Raw genomic sequence first — 25606 nt, 5'->3', positions numbered from 1 at the left:
TTAATCGGCTCAGCTCAGTCCTACAGCTCTTGGCGCCCGTTCAAACCATCCGGAAGTGAAACTCCCATGAGCAATGTCTCACGAGGTTCTAATGAAGAAGTTGGTGCTGTTTGAAAATTTTTCTAAATTGCATTATTTTTGAACACAAGGTTGCCAAATAAACATTTTTTTTGTGTACTTATGTGTTACATGTTTATTATTCTGTTTTTCAAGATCCACTTACTAGGCCAGGTTTCTTGCACTGAAATAGCTGTAATGTAAATTACACATGCTATTTTTGCTACTTAAACCTCCATGGTATTGGCTTCCATTATGACTGACTACACATCCTAAACATCAGCTTATTTGCATAGACCTGCATTACACTGTGGTAATCAGTATGCTGTATGCAGCACAATTTGGTCATCTTATTTTTGCCCCAAAACGTATTTGGACACTTGAGCCACTTAAAAAGGCACACTACTGTTCAAAAGATTGCGGTTATTATAACTTAAAGTTAATAAATTAATACTTTTTTTCAGCAAGGATGCATTCAATTGATCAAAGTGACAGTAAAGAAAGTTTATGGACCATTTCCAAAAAGTATTAAGCAGCACAACGGAGTAATGCTTTACCATCACACGAATAAATTACATTTTAAAATGTATCAATGTATTTTTGATTAAATAAAGGTATGTTCAAAAATGTTGAATGAAAGTTGTTTGTTGGAGAATAAAAAAACTAAATGTATTGTTCAAAATAAACACTGGGGCACTTTCTGTTTATTGTCAATATAATGAACTAAACGGTGGTTATTTCGCGACACCTGTGTGAACTTCAGAGAAGCTGACAAACTGATTAAAAAATAACTGAAAAGTGGCTCTGAAAATGTTTTTCTGAGAAAAACAAGCATAATTTGTTTGCCACTTGGTTTGATATTTTGTATCTAAAGCAATACATTTCTAAAATTGAAATGTGGATCTAAGTGTGGACTGATTTTTTTTTTAAAATGTCTGTTCTGACTCAAGTGTCTTACTGTGGTGTTTTGCAATATTACTATCTATCTTTGTCAGTATTTCTTAATTCATTTACTATCTACAATCAAACACACAACCAATAGGAACACAGGCATGATAACAGTTAACCAAATAGAGTCTGACTTTATTGAGAGGAACAAACACCTTTTGTCATTGAGACTTACATTTTGTTTGAGTCCACAGACCCAAAGCGTTATAAAGTTTTCCCACACTATTTCGCTTTCTATTTTTTCCATTCTCTTTTTTGGTTCTTGTTTTTATCATATTGAAAACAAGTTTAAAAGCAACATGTTTCATTCAGTAGAGAGTAAAACATACTATTGTATGTCATCATCACAGCACGAGACTCGTAAGTGTCAAACCACTCAGTCAACCTGCGAAGGCGCGAAAACCCTACAATAATACAAGGGGGGGAATGTTAAATAAACAGCAAAACTCGAATTTAAGAACACGTTTTCAAGATCATCCACACTACTTCACAAATCGCCGCAATTTTATAAGAGCAAACATCAAGTATAATGTCTTTCATAAAGGAGCAGAAATAATAATAATAATAATACATCAGTAGTTCCTGAGAATCGATCTGTTGGTGAGAGTGTGTGTGTGTGTGAGTGAGTTATAGCTGGTGTATTCAATATTGAAAACATACATGTAAATGTACAGAATTCATCAGATCTCCAAACCATCTGTTCTGACAGTTGGAAATGCCCGTTTTTTACTTTTCTTTTTTTCCTTGGGGCATGTCCATTTGTCCTGTAGGTTCTTCTTTGACATTCTCATCAAATCTAATCATAAAAACTTGCAGTTCGTGCAGTAAAATCAGGTTGTCCATTCAGACGCCAATAGAGATTAAGAGCTGAAGGCAAAAAAAACTCATCTTCTCATTAGCGCGTCCGATTATGAGAATAAAAAGACAAGCAAGAAGCGCAATGCTCGGTGCTGTACAGTCAGAATGTGCTCGACTCTCACAAACCAAAATAGTTCAACTGTAAGGCAGATTACGAGGTGCGCATGTTCATGTGTTTGTGTGGACATCTTTCAGTAGGAGACTCAGATAAAGCTCATTTCACTCGTGAGAATGTGTGTGCATGTGGCATCAACTTCAGTTGCTCTTAAACTCACCTATTTGCTAAATTAAAAAACAAACAAAAAAACATTATTGTGCAAATTCCATCCAATTAAAGTTTCATCTTTAACCTGGAATGGCACCTCCATGTCTTCATTGTAGAAGGTAAGCTATGTTACAGGTGAAACTGGTGAATTTACCATAAATTCACACTAGTGCGCACACAATAGTCAACATTTTACATTAGTTATATCAGTACTAATGATAGCATGTGATCAGCTGACTGTGGTTGTCAAGGCAACCTTAGTGTGTATGAGAGACAGATCCTGCTCGAATAAGCTGGTAGAGTGTCTATGAAAATGAAATGCACTAATACTGTGCAAATACAAGGTTTGACATTAATTTTCAATATTTACAAAAAGGAAAAATATATTAGGAGCACACTGATTGTGTCAGAATGTCTCTCTCCTGAATATATACCTTTGAGAGAGAGAGAGAGAGAGAGAGAGAGAGAGAGAGAGAGAGAGAGAGAGAGAGAGACGAAATGATGATGTATAAAGCCACGCCCATCCTTCAGTCAAACAGAAATTAAGTTCAGCTCCACTGAGGTAAACTATCACAAGAAATGAAAAGGAGAGAGAGATAGAGAGAGAGATCCCTGTCTGTAGTGGTCTGCCCGGCAGGAAATAAGCCATCTCTATGGGCTACTCGAGTGACACACGGTATCACTGACATTATGGCATTATATTTCTTTATCCTTTTTTTAAACAAAACTAAGCTTCTTCTTTTTTTTTTTTTTTTTAAATATATAGATATATATACTCATATAAGTGATACTGTACAGCTCAGAAATATATATTTTTTACAATCAAGAAATAGATACAATTTGTATCAACAAGCAAAAGGTCGTTTCTGGACATTTGATGTGTGGTAGCTTGCTGCTCAACTGCATGGGGTCTGAACCTTGGAGCATAAGCAGCGGACAGCAATGTCTTACGTCTTCATTTACAAAAAAAAAAGTTTCTAGTTTGCTCTAGAAACAATATTCTTCAGGATTTTTTTGCTCCAGGGTTCAAAGAAGGGGAAAAGGAGACACCCAACTGTAAAAACACTTCCATCTTAAAAAAATAAAATAAAAATAATTGTGTGTGTGTGTGTGTGTGTGTGTGTGTGTGTGTGTATATATATATACACACACACACACACACACACACACAATTAGGCCTGAAACATACCCAATGTAAATACATCAATGATGCTAATGACGTGGTCACATTAGCGAAATTTTGTGGACAAAAAAGACAATGTGTCAATTCCTAACACAACTCTGCCACAAGGGGTACTACAGAGGGCAATAGTAAATTCACAATATGAGAGCATAAAATAACAAAAAATTATTTCAAAAATAGATAGACTTCTTGTGTTGCTATTAACCAAAAAAACATCCTGATGTCATGAGCGCTTGCAATGCATTGACCAAGCATTAGTGTCTACATTTATGTACTTGCATAAATATGTTTCTGGCCAAAAACAATTACATTTAAAATTATGAATTTAGAAAAGCCTCTTATTTAAAAATTAAATAATGGCCTTCTCAAAGAACCTTGTTGAAAACCAAAAACTAAGAGGAAGGTGAACTGTGTTTTGAGTACAAGTCAAAGCAGGGTCGGGTGCGGTCGAGAGGCAGCAAGCAAACTGTCAGTCAAATGTCAGAAACAACCCAACAACAGCCTGGTGTTCCTTGTGTGTGTCGCACAGGAAGAGACAGGTAGGCAGTGTGTCACACCTTCCCACGAGCAGTAACGGGGCCCCACGGGGCTACACCTGTGCTCATGAAAAAAAAAACGAAGGAGCAATTTAAGTCTTTTTGAAAACACCCAGAGCATCTCTGGACTGATAACATTCACACTCTCCTGAAGATATGTTAATTTACAGGGCGGAGCAGATGAAAAGGGGCGGTCTCTCGGCATCAATCAGGAAATATATGCTGCACAAGAGCATTTTGCCGAAGAGACTCATTCTCCTCCCCAGTTTGTGAATACTTGAACATAGTTATTGAATATCAAGTCAAACGTGAGCAGCGCTCTCTGTCTAGCATAGTGCTAACATGCTTTCTGGGAGAGATTTACTGAAGCCCATGCTTACCAAATACTCAAACATCTCTCTTTAAATCTACAGTACAACAACAACATTAAGGAAATACAAATGGATAACTTGTCCAACTAAATGTACCTAGTGCTTTCCGATCAGAAAAACTTTTTGGCTTTTAAAATGGCTTAGTAAATACACATCTGTGCATGGGCAATAGACGTTGCAGGGCACGTTTGCAGTTACAGCCCAGCCAATTAAAATTAAAACTGCAGCATGGCAGAATCTAAACCTCTCTTCTGTCCCAATGCTCGCTTTTATAAAACAAATGTGACCTCCACAACTATTAAGCACTATTTCACATTAACATGTGGTGAGGTCACTCCGATGTAAGGCCATAAAAGTTCAAAGGTTCATGCTTTGAGGTACGCAAGCGTTCATTCCTCTTTCCGAAATCGCACATCAAGTCATCACGCACACCAAATAAAACAGCACAGCATTACGTCATATTTACACGCAAATGCAAGTGAATACACATATACATACACAATACTATTCATATTGTGCAGGATCATTTCTGATCGGTTTTACCAAAGAGATTTCTCTCATGTAATTCCTTTTCAAAGGATAAATGTTATCATAACCCACAAAATAACAAATTCTCAAGATCTGCCATCGAACTGGCAGGCAGAGTTGCTCTTTCAATGTGGATACACTTTCGAGTCGGCTTTATGAACAATTTTTCAGGCCACCCTAAACCTCAAGAACCTTTTGGCCCACCTCAGGAGCTGAATGGTGGAGAAATCAGGACTTTGCAGAAGACTTTAGTTTTGTTGAGGGATCTCACTTTTCTATGCTAAACTTATCAGGTACAAGATCCAGGCTCCCATATGGCTTAACAGATGACATAACAACCGATGCAGCATCAATGCTATCATGCTAGCCAACCTCCGAATGGATCCAATCCAATCAGAATTACGTATGGGGGATGGCTGTTTCTTAAGAGCGAAACAAAAACATAAAACACTTGAGGTGTCCAATTTCTCATTCACTAGGATATCAATATATCATGTGGTGCTGTTGTTAGTAGCCTCTTGTGATTCGCTTAGTGGCAAGAGCGCAGTTTAGTGACGATGACGGCAGCCAGCTGCTGGGGATCGGTCATGTGAGGGTTCTTCTCCATGACTGAATGGACCACATACGCCGGGAAGATGTTACAGAGGTTTCGGTAGGTTTGATACTGGTGTTCTGGAATAGGGTGCCGCTCTTGGAGTTCCCCCACTAGCCCACGAGAGGTGGGCTGTGGAGGCGGCACGCTATCCCACGGTGACCTCCAGATCTGCTCCATCTTCTCGGGCATGCTGCGGACCATCACCCTCTCACAACAAGGCATAAGTCCTCCCGTTAAACCATAGCCTCCGTAGCCGTAGGGTTCGTTACCGCATGGCAAAGGGTCCCAGCTGGCATGCTGCTCTCGACAAAGAGGCGGTCGGCGTTGGCGCAGTGGGTTGCTCTCGTAGAGCCGCGAGTCAGAGATGCTGTCCATGCGAGTCATACCTAAGGATCGACCCTGCTGTGAGGGGTTGGCGGAAGGCAACACATTCTGGGTGAGAGGAGGGTAGTCTCCTGGGCAGCTGGAACGAGCACTGACAACCTGGTGTTGGGAGTGAGGTGCAAGGTGGGCGGAGGATTGCTTCCGAGGACCCAGTTTGGGTTCATCCGTTCCGTAGCTCTGCACACGTGTCAAGGCCTCATGGTGGAAACCGTGAGAAAAGGCTTGAAGGCGTGTTTGTGCCGAAGATTGGTTTGGAGTCTGTGAGGGTGGCCCTTTCATGCTGTCGTCCAGGCTGCCCTCCAATGAGTTGAGGTACATCTCTCCACTGTAGGACGAGAAGGAGTCCGACGAATGGCTCCGGCCAGGTTCTGGGCACATACCTGGACCTCTGCCAGGATATCCTCCACCCACACCTACAGGATCTGACTGCTCAAGACTGCAGAAACTGTCTTGGAGGCTCATGGTGGAAAAGTCACTGAGCATGGAATAGTACCCATGGTCGCTTACCACAGAGTCATACTTGGGAAACGGCTCACCGTAAGCCACAGATGCACCCTGGCTATTGGTGACTAGGATGGGAGGATATTGGATGCTGCCCGCATGCTCAAGTGAACTGTGGGTAAAGTGCAGAGACCCTGGAACAGGGCTGCTCGCGGAGCGCGTGTTCAGAGCGCCCGCTGCATGACTTTTTGTCAATGGCATAGTTGGAACGCTAAGCGCTGACACTAAAGATGGTACTGAACTGGCCTCGGCCTTCCGCGTCGGACAAAGTCTCTCTTCCTGCTCACACGCAACCGACCGGATACTGGGGTCAGATTGGCGCTTGGGTGCCACTCGCTTTGCCTCTGAGCTATTGTCTCCCTTGGCAGCAGAACCAGAGGTCCCACATTTTGCAAGTGCCCCCTCGCTCATTGTTTTTACAGCGGAGAGTTTGGCGAAGGCTCTGAGCTCGTCTGCAACAGCCCGTAGTGGTTGGTTGGCTCTTTCTGGGTGGTAGTACTTGCACTTATGGCCGTACGTGCACTTCTTACCTGTAATAAAATCAGTAGTGGCAGTTGAGCCAAAATTGTTACTTCAGTTTTTTAAAACACAGATATATATATATTTTTGAATCACAGTATACTGAAAAATAGTTTTTATTCCAACTGGAAATTTCATAGCATGACAATAACCTGCATGAAAATGTATCTAATATATTTATTTATGTTTTTAATATGCTGTGATGTTTTGAAATAAAGACATAAATTAATTCCCTACTTTTGCTGTACTGACCATAAGGACATGGCTGCTTCTTGTGCTCTGGAACCACTGGTCGTTTGCGGAGAAAATTTTCCAGACTGGGTCCGTGTCTGCCTAAAGGATCATCAGGAGGCATAAACCTACAAAACAAGCCAACAGACAAAAATAAGCACAACTATGATATGAATGATTTAAATCTAAAAATTATTTTATGAAACAATATTGCTAATATTGTAAATAATGAGGTTTTGTAAATATTATTATATAAAAGTAGGGTGATATTTTTCTTAAATTCTTCATTACTGGACACCATTGTTTAAATATTAAAATAAACTGAAACTGGAGTACTCTGCATTCACAATAATAATAACAATAATTCGTTACATTTAAATATAGCGATTTTCTGGGTACTTAAAACGCTTTACACATGGAAGGGGGAATATCCTCAACCACCACCAATGTGCAGCATCGACCTGGATGATGCGACGGCAGCCATATTGTGGCATAATGCCCACCGCACACCAGCTTATTGGTGGAGAGGAGACAGAGTGATGAACCCAATCAGTATATTTGGGGATGATTAGGAGGTCATGATGGACAGAGGCCAATGGGCAAATTTTGCCAGGATGCCGGGGTTACACCCCTACTCTTTTTCCGAAGGACATCTGGGATTTATAATGACCACAGAGAGTCAGAACCTCGGTTTAACGTCTCATCCGAAGGACGGTGCTTGTAGTTTCCCCATAACTGTACAGGGGCATTAGGACACACACAGACCACAGGGTGAGCACCCCCTGCTGGCCTCACTAACACCTCTTCCAGCAGCAACCTAGTTTTCCCCAGGAGGTCTCCCATCCAGGTACTGACCAGGCACTGCAGATGCTTTAGGTCGGTTTCACACCGCACGTGTAAACAGAGCAGAGCATATTTTTTCACCGCCCATGTTACCAAGTTAGAGAATTCACACCGCACGCAGAGGCAGCGTGTCGCTGGAGCATAGCAGAATCGGCAGTGCTGCGATCGTTTTGGCGCTGAGTCTATTTTTGCTGTGCCGATCACGCTGAATTAAAACCACGGTGCATTGTTCTTGATCAACATAGACCTGATTAACATAAAAAAAAATCATGTAAGTGAGGTGTTTCGTGTTTCACTATTAACATATGACATTCAGCGCGGTGAAAAAATAAAACAACATTGCCAGGAGTTTTTGCCCAAACTTCAAAGGCCTATTTAAATGATTAAAACTAGAGGTCGTTTTTTTAAACTAGAGGTATATTTTAATATTAAGATTACTTTTATCAAGTAAACTAGCTATATACAGCATGCTATATGCTATATGCATATGTGTGTGGGGCAGAGGGAAACACGGTCGCATCGCAGGAGGGTATGCTGCCTTTCATAAATCAAAGCACATGTCAGACAGCTGTCGGAGAAGAACACTGGAAAAGGTGACAGAATGGATGATATTCTTCTGTATTTGCAGTACACAAGCCGCGGTTCAGCTCAGCGCGACCAGTGTGAAAGCACAATGGCCACGTGCTGCTCCCGCTCTGCATACGGACAGCATCTGCGCTGCCTCCACACTGCTTGCGCATCCAGTGTGAAACAGGAGTTACACTGCACTACTGCATCCGAAAGAGAGATAAAAATGCACATTCTTGTAATTCCTACATAAATCTAAAATGACTTTTTTGGGCAAGTAATGTGTGGCTTTAGACATAATGGGGAACAAGCAATTACGTAATCTCAACAGGCCTTATCATGGGACCTCATTCCTAATCACTGAAAATCAAACTTAAGCAAATAAATCAGGAAATTAATTAAAGCTTATTTACAAAATAGAACAAGTGACTTGAGAGTTGAAACAAGTGACAGAGCAATACAAATGAAAGAAGAAAAACAGAGAGAGAGAGAGAGAGAGAGGAACGCCATACGGGTGCGAGGGTGGAAAGCAGAAGACGCAAATAAGTGAGAGAGAGAAAACCCCGTCACCACGGTAACTGTGGGCGAGCATACTTGTCATTGACGAAGCTGTACATAAGGAGTCGGTCCTCAATAAATTTCTTCCACTCCGGTTTCTCATTCTGCAGGTCTCTGTAGTTATCGTTGGACACGATGATCCCATCCGAGTCGCAGGCCAGCTTGACAATAAAACGGTCATCGTAGCAAACCACTCGCCGGCCTTGAACTCTGCGAGACGGTGTGAAGACGAGGATCTTTTCCTTTTCTAATTTCCGTAGGATCTCCTGATCTGAGGATGAGGGTGACATCACACATCATCACTTCCTGTGACCTCATGCACAGACATACGCAAACTTGAATAAACATCACAGCACAGATGGACGATCTCACTGGACAAATGGCATCTCTTCAAAGACATTCATACAGGCAAATAAAAATGTTTCTTGATGGTAAAACACGCTGAAAAGGTTCACTGTATCTAACAACACACAGTAGGGGTCAAAAGTATAATCTAAATTAAAACCTGAGAACAAACAATGTTTTAGGATTTTGACACATTTGAAACATAAATATTATGAAGTAAAATGATTAAGAATATTTCCAGGTCACTAATGAAATATGCAAATCTGTGAAATTTGCACCAAAAAAAGGTACTTTTTTGTCTCAAAGCACAAGATGCTATGTGGATTTTTCTCAAATCATACTTGAAAACATGATCATCGTAGACTGGGTAAACCCAGCCCGATCTGCCGGCGATTTGATTTCGCCCTGCAGCTCAGACTGGAAACCTGTACATTTTTCTATCCTGCTTCCGTTACAAATCTGCGGGGACCTATCACAAACTGTGAGCGCTATTGGCGGGTTTAGCACGATGACGATAGAGAAGCGACATCAATCCAATTCCTTTTAACCTCTCGACGATGCTCAATGGCTTCTTTAGTTTAGCAAACAAATCGCTCGCGTGGGTGTAAATACCACTCACTTTCATATTTTTTTTTTGCACAACCTGCAAAAATCACTCGATGCCATTGCTGCTTCTGCAAATCGCTGATCAATGCTACAAACCAAAATGTTTTTTGACACGTTTCCTGCCTGGAGTTTTCACGTAGCTCTGCAAAGTACGTCACCCGGATCGTTGGTCTGATTGGTTGAAGGACTATCCAATTGCGTACAGAGTCATTTGAACTATGCCTGTTGATCATGCCTCTTGTGCAGTAGAAAATACAGAGCAGACTCCCCAGACTAATGTTCAAACTTAAAAGATTGAGTTTGGTCTGGTGATAGCCAGACTAGGATCATCGGGTTTTAAAAAAACTTCTGGAGACAGCAGCAGGAAAACAAGGACGAACAATATTAATACATTCTGAAATTTACTTTCAATTAAACTTTTCACTCAAATTGCTATACTTATAAATGTACAAACTATATTAAATATATTAAACTAGAAAAAAGATATTAAAGCATTTAAACTGGTGATCTAAGATTTTTTGACTCTGTATATCCACACATACTCGAGTGTTAACTCGTCATAGGAAGTTCTGTGGTACCTTTGATTGGTGCATCAGGTCTTGACTGTTCTTTCCTCCAAGCCGGGACGAAAACTGTGATGTCTTTGTGGCCCTTCTCCAGGAACCAATCAACAGCCAGTTGAATGCCCAGGCATGAGAACACCTCTTTGTTTCCATGGCTACAAAATAATATTACCAACGTCAAATTACACACATGCAGACATACACTCAATTCACTCACTGACTGAACATTCCTCAATACTAAAAGCATTTCAAAACAGGAACTTCAAGATAATTTCTCCAAAAGACATCCTGCAACAACATAAATTTCAGAAGTAAACAACAATAGTCATAATATGGTGACTCTCTAGTTCACGGTTTCCCAGGTTGTGACTAATTCTCTCATGTTAACAGTCCAGTGCCTTAAAGGAATAATCCACCCAAAAATGAAAATTCTGTCATAATTTACTCACCCTCATCTCATTCCAAACCTGTATGCATTTCTTTCTTCTGCGGAACACAAAATAAGATATTTTGAAGAATGTTAATAAACAAACCGTTTTGGTTCCAATTGACTTCCATTGTATTTTTTGGTCCAAATAATGGAAGTCAAAGTGGAACCAAAACTATCTGATTACTAACATTCTTCAAAATATATTTTTTTTACATTCCACAGAAGAAAGAAATGTATACATGTTTGAAATGACATGAGAGTAAGTAAATGATGTCAAAATGTTCATTTTTGGGTTACTATCCCTTCAAAGTCAACATGAAATCAAATTTGACTTCGGATGCCCGATATGTCAGTAAAAAATTGGTTATCATGCAATATTAGAGATTTTGTAATTCATTGGTATTGGTCTCAAAATTATATCCATTTTTCATATTGTGCATTATAATGTTGTGATGCTTAAACTCAATTATAGCATTTAAAACAACTGATTTAAGATGCTAGCTTTTTGTTTTTAAATAATTCGGTATCAGCCAGATTTTTAATATCGGTACATCCCTAAAATTGACTCATTTACTTTCAATAAACGAAAAAGCATACATATGCAGGTGTTGTCAGTAATTACAGAAATTGTTTGTTTTTAAACATGCAGAAACATGAGTTTGGTTCTCATTAGAATTTACCTCATGGCAACATTGGATCCATCAATCACAATTGGTCTGAGGTTCTCATACATGTCTGACGAGTCTTCTTCCAGTGATGCCTCTGGGCTTACGGCTTCTTTGGCTCCCAACGCCCGTGGTGCTAAACTGGCAGTGCCCACTGCTGCCTGGCTCTCTGGATCTCCTTTATTCCCAAGCCGCACCAGCTCGGCCAATAAATCATTAATTAGCGCGCTGGTCCCCAGTTTACCCAGCACAGACTCCACCTGCTCTCCAGAGTAGCCCAGTTTTAGAGCGAAGTCCATTTTGGATTGGTAATCTCGGTCGCTGGTTTGACGTAAGGGCATTTGGGCTGAGACGGGCGGAGCAAGGGCTCTCTGGGAGGGGTCAGTGCGGGTGTCATCCGAGCGTAGCTCCTGCAAGGTGCTGCTCTGGCTGAAGCTGGGACGGTCCAAACAAGATGAGCGGCACAGCTGCCGGTGAGGTTTGGTTGCTACGAGCGGGTCCCGCCTCCTACCCATCGATCCATCTCCTGAGCCCGCTGTGCTGACTCCTCCTCCAGAACTCCCGCTCCGCGACCGGCCCTCTCCTTCGCTCTCCGAACTGGTCCCCTCTTCCCCAGCTTCTTCATCCTCCTCCTCCTCTTCTTCTGGAGAGTCGTGGCCAGCAGCAGCCGGCGAGGGCTGGGGGTCGCGGCAGCCGCGGTGCTCCATCTTCAGGCGCTGCAGCATAGCGCACGCAGCTGTTACCTGCGCATGACCTCCCTGAAGCTCCAGTGCATGGTCCCTCACCTGCACCACGGCGCAGCTCTCGTACTCAATAGCTGCGCGTAGGGCATGCAGTCGCCGCTGCAGCCAAAGAGTCAAACGCTCACGGTGTTTATGAACAGGACTAATCAGCGACACAATGTACTCCTGAGAGAAAGAGAAAAGATTATGGATAGATCATTTGCCTTGGTATTAAGCCATTATTATTAGAATGTAAATTCAAATACTTTATATGGGCCAACTTCATGCCCATTTAAAAAAAATTTAGCTACACATCCAAACCAAGCTGAGAACTCTTCTTTTTTATACAAAAAACGTTAATTTATATTTCATTATAATAATAAAAAAGACAGAGATGGCCTATCATTAGTTATAATCTTAATTATGTATTCACCTATTTGCTCCCATTTCTTTCACCAACAGAAAAATAAATAAATCAAGGGTTCAATCAAACAATACATTGACTATGATTCAAAGGATGCAGTAACACCTTGCTCTTCTCATGACTCAGCTCACCAAACACTGTCTGTTCATTGTTTTTTTTATATATATATATATGTATATATTTACTAAAGCTTGAAATGACTGTGAAATCCAAATTACAGCAGTACAGATACAATTTACCTTACCTTATGGCAGACATAAATTTGCCTATATAATTTTAATAGACTGCTACTTGTAATCAGCAAGAGTGCGTTAAGTTATTTATAATGGTTCCTATTTTTTTTTAAAACCGCTTCAAACTTCCTGTTCATAAAAAAAATAGATTCTGAACAGTATATTAGAAAGATTTCTTACGGTTCATGAGGCCAAAGTGTACGTCGAGTTTTTTTTCTTTCTTTCTTTCTTTCTTTCTTTCTTTCTTTCAATCAGAAGCTTTTAGTACACTGCGCGAACACAGTGCTCGACACATGCGCATTAGAAAGAGGCATCCTTTTCTAGAGTATGCGATATTTCTCTCCAAATCTTATGAGCGATAAAAATGTCTTTGTGCTCGTTTAAACTAGAATTGTGGGGTATCACTTACACTAGCACTCGTCAACGCGGGAGTCTATTGTTGTTGCCGTCTTCAGTCGTTTGTGTTGTTCTTGTTCTGTCTCCCCCGTTTCATTCCCGACAGTGAAACAACGGACCGGGCCAGTGTTGCCACCTTGTGGGCAAATGCTGCGTTCAAGCCATGCCGTAATTACCGTAATTACTAGAAGAAAAGTGACAAACGACAACCCGTGACGTTCTATTCGGGGCTGTTCACGTCCTCGGACTCGGAATTAAACGGTTCTATCTATTGCCACCATAGATTGCCACACTATCAACGCCAAAAATGAATCTGCAGCGGTAGCCGGTAGGTGGTGGTACAGCGGCCACGTGGTACAAGTCGGAGCACCCAGAAAATATCGAATTTACAAGAGTTCTACAAGGACGTGAACACTTTTTATAGATCGGTATCTGGTAATTACGGTAATTCGGATATGGACGCATTCAAACTAATTTGTGCAACAAAAAAAAAAAAAAAAATCAAGGCGCATATGTGCGAGCTGCGTACACTGTACGCGCGGAGAAAAGCTTTGCTTCGCGCGCAGTGTACGCACCTATTTTTTTACAGTCTATGGTACGCACACCCTAGCGCAGGGGTTTTCAAATGTCATGGACCATCAATATATGATCAGTCATCACCCTCGAGTGAGTGAGGGACCCCATCCTAAAATTTCAAAGGCATCTATCTTCTATAAATACCCAATTTATACACCGAAAAATGTATATTATTAATCTAAAATGAATGTATATTGTTACATTTATTATACTTTTCAACTCACTATATTCATTTACTGTTAAATGTATTTTTTTAATTATTAAATTAATGCAGCTCTGGTGGTGAGCATAAATAAAACGTTATAAAAATGTATACTGACCCCAAACATTTGAACAGTAATGTATACAAAAAATTTTATTTTATACAAAACATTTTTAATCATCGTCTTTTTTATAACAAGTTTTTTGCAGTAAAGTTTTGCATGACTATAATTAAGTGTTGGGTCTGCAAAGGTTCAAATGTATGGAAGCTTGTTTCCGCCACAGAATAAAAAAAAGGATATTGCAACTTTTTTTCTCGCAATTCTGACTTTTTTACAGAATTGAGTGATATAAACTCGCAATCCCGAGTTATAAAGTCAGAATTGCGTGATATAAAATCACAATTGCGAGTTATAATGTCAGAATTCCGTGAAATAAAATCGCAATTGCGAGAGAAAAAAGTCAGAATTGTGAGATTTAAACGCAATTGTGAGTTATAAAGTCAGAATTGCGTGATATAAAATCACAATTACGGGTTATAAAGTCAGAATTGTGAGATATAAAATCGCAATTGCGCAAAAAAAATCAGAATTGTGAGATCAGAATTGCGTGATATAAAATCACAATTGTGAAAAAAAGTCAGAATCGTGAGATATAAATGCAATCGCCAGTAATAAAGTCAGAATTGTGAAATATAAACTCGTAATTGCAAGAAAAAAGTCAGAATTGCAAGATATAAACTCCAAATTGCGAGTTATAAATTCAGAATTGTGAGATATAAAATCGCAATTGCGAGAAAAAAGTCAGAATTGTAGATTTAAACACAATAGTGATAAAAAGGCGCAATTATCTTTTACATTTTTTTATCCTGTGACAGAAACAAGCTCCCATACAAATAAGCTTTTCATAAAGCCCTTTTAATGTTTCTTGTTGTAAAATCTAACACACGTAAGTTGGCTCTGAGCTTCTTCTGTTTGTATACAGCTAACTCATTATTTGAGCTTTATTCAAGTCAGCCAAATTATAAAGGTGAGCATTTTCATAGAAAACAATCGCAATGACGCACGTGCCCTTGTGTCACAAGCTGCTCCAAATTATGTGCTGTGAGTCATGGAATATAGATATAGATATGTTAGGTCGCTATGGGGGGGGGGGGGGGATTGTAAACAATTTAAATATGACAAAAAGAGAAGTTACTTTGGGTGTGGTGTGACTATAGTTGAACTTCCTTGAGGGGAAATGACAGTGTGGTAATGAACTTCAACTCAGTTTCAGAAAACCATTCTCTTTTCCTTCAGCAGATTCCTGCACATCATTCTCTGCCGTTTCCAAAAACTTATTTAACTAAAGTTTAAACTAGTACATTTTTAACAAGCAAATATTGATAATTCTATCCAGTTCTATCACAGTTGATACACATCGTCTAATATGTGTGTGTGTGTGTGTGTGTGTAAAGTGAGTGAGAATATGTGAATCTGCGTGTGCATGTGTGTGCATCTCTGTTTGTTTTTGTGTGGGGTGAGAGGGATGTGTGTATGTGTAGGTTGAGAGTGTGTGCGTGTGCATGTGCGTGTAGAGAGAAAACCGATAGCACCATCCAGCTACGAGAGGCTCCTCTGCGCTCATGACACCGGTTGCTTAGCAACGCAGCCCTGTCATCAGCTAACTGCTTTTTAGCAGTCACGACTAACACAACGCAGTGTTCTCTGGGAAAGCCTGGAACACACACACTCAAACACACAGTGCACATATTACATTTACACCGCTTGAAGAAACCATACACTCCTTCATGGGCAAAGCCGAAAATGCACGTATAAAGAAGCACACATGCATGCTTCACTAATAAACACCTACGCGCAGAACTGGAGCTCTCCTAGCACATGCGACAGCGAGAGAGAATGAGAATGAGAGTGTTTGTTTGCATTTGAGATGAATAATATCACTTTAAACTGACAGCGTATACGATCTTCCCCCTCTCTCTCTCTCTCTCTCTCTCTCTCTCTCTCTCTCTCTGCAGATGTGCCGTATTGAAGAATTTCCTCCCCAGCGTGACATAGCTGCTGTTCTGAGTCGTGACGCTGACTCCAGCAGCATGTTCCCCTGGGCACTGAACCGCATCGTCTGCGCTCGCAAGCCACAGGCCCCAGCTGAGGATCACAGTTCTGAGATCAGCTCCACCACAGCAGACTGAGAAGCTGTTCTGAGATCAGTGAAATAGCCTGCAGTAAACCGGAAAGATTTTTAATAACCACTATAGCTTGAACAGAGAGTTGCATACTATGGTATTACAGGACAGTGGAGAACTCAATTTACCTTTACATAGTAGATATAAGTTTTTGTTAACATCTTCATACATGCCACTGTTCTGAATCTTAAAGCAAATATTCTGAGATTTTCTGTGATACCACAGGTCTGTGGTCAATATGGTATTATAATGATATTTCACATATTAATAATTATTATTCAAAAATGTTAAAAGGCATTCATGTAATAATAAAAAAAATATTAAAAATATTACTAATATATTTTATAATATATATTACTAATATTATTGTTATTATTATTCATTATAAAGATGTTCACAGGCATTCAAAATAAAAATACAATATTTAAATATATTATTAATATATTTAAATATAAATATTTACTATTAATATTATTATTACAACTACTACTACTACTATTAAATATTAATAATAGATTATAAATTATTATTTTTAACATCTGATAATGATAATAATACTATTAATTAATTAATCAACTAATACTACTAATAATACTACTAATTAATAATACTACTGTTATTAATTATTATTACTGTTATTATTTTTCATTATAAAGATGTTATAAGGCATGTATAGAATAAGAAATAAAATATTAAAATGTATTACTAATATATTTCAATCTAAATATAACAAAAATAATAAATAAATCATAAACTATACAAAATTGACTTTATTATATGAATGTGTATTGTTAAAACATCATGTGTTTTGTATGCATCAAGTTCTGCAGATCATCTGCAATATGCAGTCAGTGTTTGCAGTCAACCACAGCAGACTGAGAAACTGTTCTGAGATCAACCTGAATAATTCTGGTATAGCGGTGAGTGGCCAAAAGCGTACAAATGAACAAAGTTTTAAATAAAAAAGGGAGGAAAAAAAGATCAGCTGCTCATTCACGCACCCAGGTTCATTAGGATGTGTCTGACGTAAATTGACGCTTTCTCTGTAAATTACCCGGCCAGCTTTAAGAACTGATCTGGAAACTGCTGCTGAGTGGGAGGGAGAGGTCTGTGTGCATGATGCACATGAAAACGCATGGAAGAAAGGAGGAGAAAGCTGAAATTTTCCTCCTTGGGTGAAAAGGTAGAAGCCTGCTCCTCAGTAAGAAAGAGCCAGATCGGATACAATCAGCCTTTTGCAAAGGTAAGACTTCATTTAAAACATAAAAGAGCCGGTGAACAAATACAGGAAGGCTCCGTACTCTTTCACGCCAAACACTTCACTGACTGCAGAGGGAAACTGCAGCATAGTGAGCCAGAATGGCCAGCATGAACAAACAAGTGGCCCATCATGTGGGGGCAGCTTTTAGTGAGCCGCACGAGTGGACCACCGAATTTCATTTTTTTGTAAACACACGTCCTAAAAATCACACAATACTCTGCGACTCAAACAGCCGGCAGCAAAACAACACAAGTGTATTCAGCAGACGCACCACAAACAAGCCGGACAACAGAATGCATCCTCCTCTTAAAAGTCTCCCTCCTTCTCCTTTTCTTCCCTCGCTCTTCCCCTTTCATTTCTGCCTTGTTTTCCTTCTCTTTTTCCTTTCTCTTCTCCTCACCTCCTCCACAACACAGGCGTACAATCAGCAAGGCCACCATGCACTCGAGTGCACACACACGGGTTTATGCTGGTTTGTCTCATAGCAACAAGTGGAGTCTCTTTATGCTGGAGCGCATGGCTAGATGAAGCTCATTTAAGGCCCACGGTGCAGCACCGAGCTCAGGCACTCAGTCTAAAGACAGTGGGTGGCAGCATCTTATGGTGCAATTTTGACAAAATAGTCAGCAGGAGGTGAAAGCATGCACTCACTCACTCACTCCGAGATGCACAGACAGAAGGCCTCTTCTTACCTGAAGCTGCATTCTTTACTTTTTAATGCTTTAGGTGTATGCAAAAACACAAGCACAGGCAAATGCAGCAGCAATAGACCTGTGCTGTGACACTGAAATACATGCACAATGCCAAAAAAGTGTGTGTTTCTACTCTATAACTGCCTTGAGTCTGTTTAGCCCAAGCAAGGAAGGACACCTAATTTCTCATGACCAGCATCCTGCAAGTGTAATGCTTATGCTTACAGTGGATAAAGAGTAGAAAAAAAGTTTATTATTGAATACCTGCCTGTAAATAGAGAAATACACCTTTTTAGGAATGCATAAGAGTACAGGTTTGGCGGGCCAAATGTTTAGCCTATAATGTCAAGTGTCAAAGATCTACTTGAAGCGCCCACACTATTTGAGCAGCTCATAGTAGGCCTACATTATGTTTTGCTTCGGCTCTAATAATGTCAACAGGTTTGTGTGAGAATCAGGTTTAAAGACAAAAGTAATAAATATGATTATATTCATTAAAAAAAGAAAAGAAAAAAGTATTCTGTCTATGATAGGTCCTCAATTGTAGGCTATAGCTTCAAAAGTCAACGAGTGCATGTTTGCGCGCCGCCTGTCAAACTGAACTCAGTAAATCTCTGTAAAACGTGAGTCGTGAGCATCAGTTCTGGTCGTGATTTAAAGATCATTTCGCCCCACCTGAAACATTTACAATGGGTGTATTTTACTTAATCATGTAAGCAACCAACAAAGTACATAATTTGCCCACGAAAGTAAAAACAGACCCGAAATTGTAATGAAATAATGAGCTTGAATGGCGATGTCGGTCGTGCTCGCGCGGCTCTCCTGCGACACACGCGCTCTCTCTCTCACACACACATACTCACTTTAGCTTTAGTGCAGTCTTCTTCCGTGCCGTCCTCGATGTTTACGATGATACTGGAGCCGGCGTTGGGGATGTTGCTGCTGGACTCTGCGGTGCTGCAGCTCACTCTGACCCGGAAAACCCGCTGGATGTGCGGGATGCAGCGCTGGAGCGCAGGGCCTGCACCGGCGGGCGCGGCGAGCTCCAAAACCATTTATCAGACGGATAAATAAGCGATCACGACGCGCTCCGGAACACTGACAGTGGCACGCATTCGCCCTGCGTCCTGCTTCATGGGTGGAGCAGCAGGGGAAAGAAAGAAAGTCACGGGAGGATGCAAGTTTGTCTGCGGCCGAGCATAACGGCAAACGTACGGGACGCGCTACATAAGCATCTATCATCCATCTCCATCCCTCCTTCTCCTCTCGCCCTCCCTTCCTCACTTCCCTCCCTCCCTACAGCGGCCCCGACTGCACCCACCGCCTGCGCTTCGGCAACACGTCGGACGCCCCCTGTCGCTGCGCTCGGACGGGCAGAGCCGCAGAAAGTGCGTGTTATTGCTGCTGCCTCCGTTGAAGCACGTGGGTGGACGGGACTCCGGTAATGCAGCAACCGAGGGTTACAAATATATCGGACACGTTGAGCGCTGAAGGCGCTGTCCGATATGACCGTCAGACACCCAACTTGTTCAGGTTCAGGTTGATACAATATTCAGCTGTTGCTGTTTTTAAATCCGTTATAATGAAGTATGAGCCTAATGCTGGGCAGTAGCGCGCCACGAATGCTTTTAAACTGTTTAACTACAATTCTCGGTAGCTATGGGATAACGTTTATTTTTACTTTTTAAATGTCGCTTTTCAGCTGTAAAGGTCTGTTTAGCGATGCATTTCCCTTATAATAATTGACCTTTCAAGCCGCCTGCCTTGAAATTTCTGTTGTCTGTTTTGAATCAGAAGTGCGATGCCCGATTCGCGAAAAGAATCATTGCGAGTCGATTCTTTTTGATGATTTGCCTATGTGATTTGCTCGAGCGCGGTTCGCGATTCTTTCTAAATTGTTCGGAGAGCTCAGTCGCGAACTGAATCATTTGGTTCCTCGAAAACAGTTGGATTATAAGTTGATTTGCCTACAAGCAATCGAAACCAAACTGCAAATGCATCATATCGCTTGCCAGTTATGATAAGGTATTGAGTTCAAACTGGTCTTGAAGCGCAGCTAGTGTAGATAAAGACAATTGACCATCACAATTACACCAAGCACTTTAAGTATCAAAAAATAACCCCTGCGTTACCACTGTTTTTGCAAATGCATCATTCTATGAAATACCACAATACATGAATGGAAAAATATATCGTATACACTCGAGGCTTGTTAAACTAGTGAATTGTCATGTGAATGCTGCATGCACAGTAATTGGCAATATAAATGTTTTCTGTATTAGTTGATGTGTTTTTGTTTGTTTGTTTTCTAATAAACATGTACTAAATCACATAACAGTTGACTTTAATATTTAATACTTTAAGAATATAAAGTGGCTTAAATTGTAACAAGTTATTGTTGATCTGTAAATGTAGTTGGTATCTTAGTTGGCTACATTTTTAAATAGCTTGCCCAACATTTCATATAAGATTAAGAACACACACTCTGAATATCATAAACGTCTGATAAACGCTTGTGTGGGTTTTATTTAACACACTCTCCCTTTAAACCCCGCCGAGGATTGTGGGAAATGTAGTCAGCGCCGTGTTGCTGTTGTCCACAGCTGGTTAGCATTTCTATTGTCTTTCTTATGAGAGGGATATCCGCTACAATCGCTGCTTCTTTTCTTATTCCCACAAAATTCTTACACTTTCACAGGCCATCATGGCGGATGAGCAAGAGATAATGTGCAAGCTAGAAAACATCAAAGAAATAAGGTAAGAAAAGCTGAGATTGATCCTAAAGCAGATTCGCTAGCTTGTGTTCAACATCTGGCCATTTCCGCCTGGATCACGAAAAACGGCGTATTTTCCCTTAATCATAGCATTTAACAAGCAATGCATGAATTTGCATGTATAATCTACCTAAAACATTCTATAAAATTCTCCTTTGACAGGCTCTTTGTGTCGGTCATGATGCTAAAGCAAACCGCTTAAACCATAAAAACACGCAGCTTTGCACTAATTCTGCATTAACTAAGTCTCTGATCACACCGCTGTTTTAGCGTGGATGAGAGTTTGAAAAGCATCCTGTTGTGGTTAGACACGAAACTGCAGAGCAAACGGTTCATTTCCTGCAGAACGGCTCTTAATCATTTATAAAGCTTAAACACACTTGATTTTCTGCACGACGTCGACGTCAAAAACGTTTTGTGATCGGGTCACTGAAACCACATAATGTCTTATTCGTTTAAAAACACATGCACCAGATCAGAAGTCTTTGCATTGCATTGTCATGTTCTGTCAAGCGCTGGCTACATGTTTATGGTGTTTGTGTGGTTTTGCAGGAACAAGACAATTCAGATGGAGAAGATCAAGTCTAGACTGAGGAGTGAGTTTGATGCTCTTGAGTCAGAGGAGAAGCACCTGAGAGAGTACAAACAGGAAATGGATCTTCTGCTGCAGGAGAAAATGGCTCACGTAGAGGAACTGCGTCTCATACATGCTGATATCAATGTGGTAAATAATGAAAAAAATATATGCAGTTTTTATTGCACTATTTATAATGTTTGTAGTGCACTCAATAAAGACAATATATATCCAGCGCCTCTACACTTACTATGACTTAAAGGGATAGTTCACCCAAAATGGAAATTTACCATTATCATTTACTCACCCTCAAGTCACTCCAAACCTGTATGAATTTCTCTCTTCTCCTGAACACAAAAGAAGATATTTTGAAGAATATGGGTTGATGGGCCCTAATGACTTCTATAGTATAGGGGAAAATACTGACATACATTTTGAGGGTGAATAAATGATGAAAGAAATTTCATTTTTGGGTGAACTATCCCTTTAATGCATTTAATTGATCAAAAGTTACAGTAAAAAACATTTATAATGTTACATAAGATTTCTATTTCAAATAAATGCAGTATGTTTGAACTTTCTTTTATTCAAAGAATCCTGAAATAAAATGCACGTTTTCCACAAAAATATTAAACAGCACAAATGTTTCCAACTTCGATAATGTTACCCAAGTATCAAATCAGAGTGTTAGAATGATTTTCATGTGACACTGAGGACTGGAGTAATGGCTTTTGAAAATTCAGCTTTGCCATCACAGGAACTAATTACGTTTGAAAATATATTAAAATAGAAAAGTTATTTTACTGTATTTTCAGTAATACAAGATTACTGTATGATCAAACATGATCATACAAGTTGGTGAGCAAATCCAAACTTTTCAATGTTAGTGTACAGCCTATATTTTACTAAAGCTAAATTAGCTAAATATCTCGCAATATCCAGGATCTGACCCAGTAACCTCTGTGTGACCAGATCAGACGCCTAACCATTAGTTTCCCACCGTTGTGATTGATGGAGTGGCTGTATTTCTTCTCCCAGATGGAAAACACTATCAAACAGTCTGAAAGTGACTTGAACAAACTGCTGGAGTCAACCAGACGTCTCCATGATGAATACAAGCCCCTGAAAGAACACGTGGACGCCCTGAGGATGACCCTCGGCCTACAGAGACTCCCTGACCTCAGCCAAGAAGAGGAAAAGCTCTCACTGGAGTTAGTAACACTGTTCCTTTGTGTGTGTGTGTGTTTGACTGAGGGAACTCCTAAAAATGAGTCATTGCAGTGTAGGAGTTTGTGTATGCAAACAGAGTAATTCTTAGACAGAGAGTGTGTGTGGTGTGTAAAGGAATACTAAAATTCTTACTGTTTGCGTGCTCTTCCTCTCCTTTCAGTTACTTTGAAAAGCAAAAGGCTGAGTGGCAGACTGAACCTCAGGAACCTCCTATCCCAGAATCCCTAGCGGCGGCGGCGGCTGCAGCCCAGCAGCTTCAAGCTGCGCGGAAACAGGACGCCAGGCAGACAGCGACCTTCCGCCAGCAGCCGCCACCTATGAAGGTACTTTCTGACATTAGTGCATCTCTATCTGTGTACACCCACACAAACATCAGCAATCACATGTGGGAAAGTATGTTAAGCTTATTGACAGTGTCTACACATTACTAGCAAAAGAAATAACATATTTGCTTAGTTGTGAGCTTGCATTCTGAATTGAATGTTATGTGGTAGATGGTCCAGGTACCACAAAATAAAACACAATTTTATTGCATTGGCTTTGTTGTACCTCTGTAGTCTGTTTCACAAAAGAATGTATGGGTCCTTGTGAGCCGGTTCTTTTTAGTTAGTCTTTCTAAAAGACTCCTAAAATCCCAGGGCCCAGTTGTTCCAAAGATTGGATTTTAGCTATCGGGTTGGATCAAATCTTGAAAATGGGTTGTAGATTGGATAAGATCACAAAATCCAATCTTGGTTTTGATCTGGATCAAATCGGCAGTTTGTGTTTTTCAAAACTTTTTGGGACAATCAGGATACCTTTAATCCAAAAAATCAGGATTACCCTGACCCCAGCAGAAGGGTGGATTTTAGGAACAAAAATTTAATAAAACTTTGAAACTGGTAAAAAAAAATTAACTTTTATATCATGTAATTGAATGAAATTCTATAGGGACATGGAGATGGGAGGAGAAATTAATGGGAGTCATGGAGTCAAAGAGATGATATTGATTTAATTTGTTGTCTGTTTCCAGGCTTGTCTGTCCTGCCACCAACAAATCCATCGGAATGCACCAATCTGTCCTCTCTGCAAAGCCAAAAGTCGCTCACGCAACCCTAAAAAACCTAAGAGAAAACCAGACGAGTGACACACGTGGCTCCAAACAACCCCTGAGAAAACCTCATTTACACACACACACACAACCCTAACAGAAACTAATTTACACATAAACGCACTCACTTGCGCTCTCATGCATGCACGTTTCCAAGCACACACACACTGACAGTCACCATGAAGCCACACACACATACACACACCATTGTCCTGAAGGAATGGACCATCTGCAGTCTGATAACTCGACCCCTTATAGTGATCCTGTATTTCATCTGTCTTCCTGCTTCAGTGTACTTGAGGTCTCAGTTTTTCCATTTCATTTTACATTAGTGAAACCTTGATATTGTTTGTATTGTGTCTGTATTTAGTTTGTAGTAGAAATGGATGCTGGTTTAGAAATGTACTATTCCGTGTGGGGTTTACGTCTAATTCATTAGTTCAAAACTAAATTCTCTAAAGTGGCTTTAGTCAATAGAGCCATTTGTACGGTATTCATTTAATGCTTAAACTGATCTTTAATCATTTTAATTCATTAATAATGGTATGATTTCACATGTTTTTCAATGTTTTTTCTTGGTAAGTACAAATTGTTTTTCTTGTATTATGTAACCATGGACTGTCTCAGACCATGTCAGTGTTCTAGAATGTCTTATGGGCCGTTCACACATGATGTAGATGGAGAGCATTGGAATGGAACAGAGCGAGTTTTTAACTTTAAAGTTGCAGTAATAGAAAACTAACACGCCCCTACCAAAAGGATCACGCCCCTATCTTGATAGCTCCGCCCCCAAATTCACAAACACCCTATGCTGCACAGTCATCTCCTGCTCGTGAGTATACGCCCCTTACTGCTGATTGGCTGTAAGTGTGTTTCGGTGCTTGGTCTGATCCACTTTCACCACGTTTCTCAGAAATCGTTTACTGCACCTTTAAGCGTCTTTAAAAAGTGGTGCTAATGGCATTAGATGCTAAAATAACGAGACATGGTACAACAGACATTGAAACAAATATTAGGGTTAAAAAAGACCAACAATTAAATATTAACGCAGACTGAACGCAAGAACATGTCCTGTGTGAACAGCCCCTTAAAAGTAGAATAATTATGGAACACAAGTTCAATGAGAGTTCAAAAGCCCAAGTTCTTGTAGAACCATCATTCAGTTTGAGCAAATGAGCTGTTACGTTGTGTTCTGGAATTTGACCGAAAGGGGCATTAAGGATTTGTTAGATTCTTTAGTATTGAATGTGTTTGTCTCATTTTTTTCTGAAAATCTTTTTTTAATAATTAAAATGTGTGAAACTAATAAACTGTGGACGTCTTGTCATGATGATAAATTAAATACAATTAATTTCAGTTGATTGTCATCTGATTGATTCATTATCTTTCTCTCTCTTTGTGGTTGGTTTGATATGTATCTGGAATTTGACCTTTCACCCATGACCCCTAAAAATGCCAGAATCTTTTTTTCTTTTCTTTTTTTTTTTTTGCTAATGTCTTTACCAGTATAAAGTTCTACATTCTTTTTGCACTCCACTCTTGATCCTGAGAGGGGCGATATTTACATTTAAGGAAGAATTTGTGTCGTGCTGGCGATTTCCACAGAAATTTCTACAACACTTAAAGGGGTAATAACCGGAGCAAAGTAAAATTCCGCCGCTGCTGGGAAACTAGTTCCTGTAAATGTAATGTGAT

At 40.1% G+C, this 25606-nt stretch overlaps 3 protein-coding genes across 6 annotated transcripts in view; 2 read left to right on the top strand and 1 right to left on the bottom strand.

The window, feature by feature from the left end:
- The window catches only part of las1l (LAS1 like ribosome biogenesis factor), a 13802-nt gene extending 13044 nt beyond the window's left edge, over positions 1-758 (top strand). The window contains exon 13 of the mRNA XM_081367192.1: positions 1-758. This exon is cut by the window's left edge and continues 373 nt beyond it. The gene's annotated coding sequence lies outside the window, so the exon portion shown is untranslated.
- A 2552-nt stretch (positions 759-3310) lies between these two features.
- Positions 3311-19535, bottom strand: zc3h12b (zinc finger CCCH-type containing 12B). 3 transcript variants are annotated; one of them, XM_081365877.1, is made up of 6 exons: positions 19107-19535; positions 11569-12461; positions 10474-10613; positions 8981-9215; positions 6983-7104; positions 3311-6756 (listed from the first exon to the last, which is right to left on the bottom strand). In XM_081365877.1, the coding sequence occupies exons 1-6, from the start codon at positions 19296-19298 to the stop codon at positions 5276-5278; spliced, it is 3063 nt and encodes a 1020-aa protein (XP_081222003.1). In that variant the 5' UTR covers positions 19299-19535; the 3' UTR covers positions 3311-5275. The 3 variants fall into 3 exon arrangements, with proteins under 3 accessions (XP_081222003.1, XP_081222004.1, XP_081222005.1); XM_081365878.1 differs by having other exon boundaries at positions 6998-7104; XM_081365879.1 differs by lacking the exon at positions 19107-19535 and adding an exon at positions 13113-13196.
- Positions 19536-19723: 188 nt separating this feature from the next.
- On the top strand, positions 19724-25266 carry zc4h2 (zinc finger, C4H2 domain containing). Of its 2 annotated transcripts, none has more exons than XM_081365881.1 (6): positions 19724-19776; positions 20942-21000; positions 21570-21741; positions 22630-22802; positions 22982-23144; positions 23834-25266. In XM_081365881.1, the coding sequence occupies exons 2-6, from the start codon at positions 20948-20950 to the stop codon at positions 23945-23947; spliced, it is 675 nt and encodes a 224-aa protein (XP_081222007.1). In that variant the 5' UTR covers positions 19724-19776; positions 20942-20947; the 3' UTR covers positions 23948-25266. The 2 variants fall into 2 exon arrangements, with proteins under 2 accessions (XP_081222007.1, XP_081222006.1); XM_081365880.1 differs by lacking the exon at positions 19724-19776 and adding an exon at positions 20726-20849.
- The last annotated feature ends 340 nt before the right edge of the window (positions 25267-25606 follow it).

Source organism: Scardinius erythrophthalmus (assembly GCF_964197995.2).
Source record: "Scardinius erythrophthalmus genome assembly, chromosome: 5".
NCBI lineage: Eukaryota > Metazoa > Chordata > Actinopteri > Cypriniformes > Leuciscidae > Scardinius > Scardinius erythrophthalmus.
This window is presented reverse-complemented; position numbering and strand designations above follow the sequence as displayed.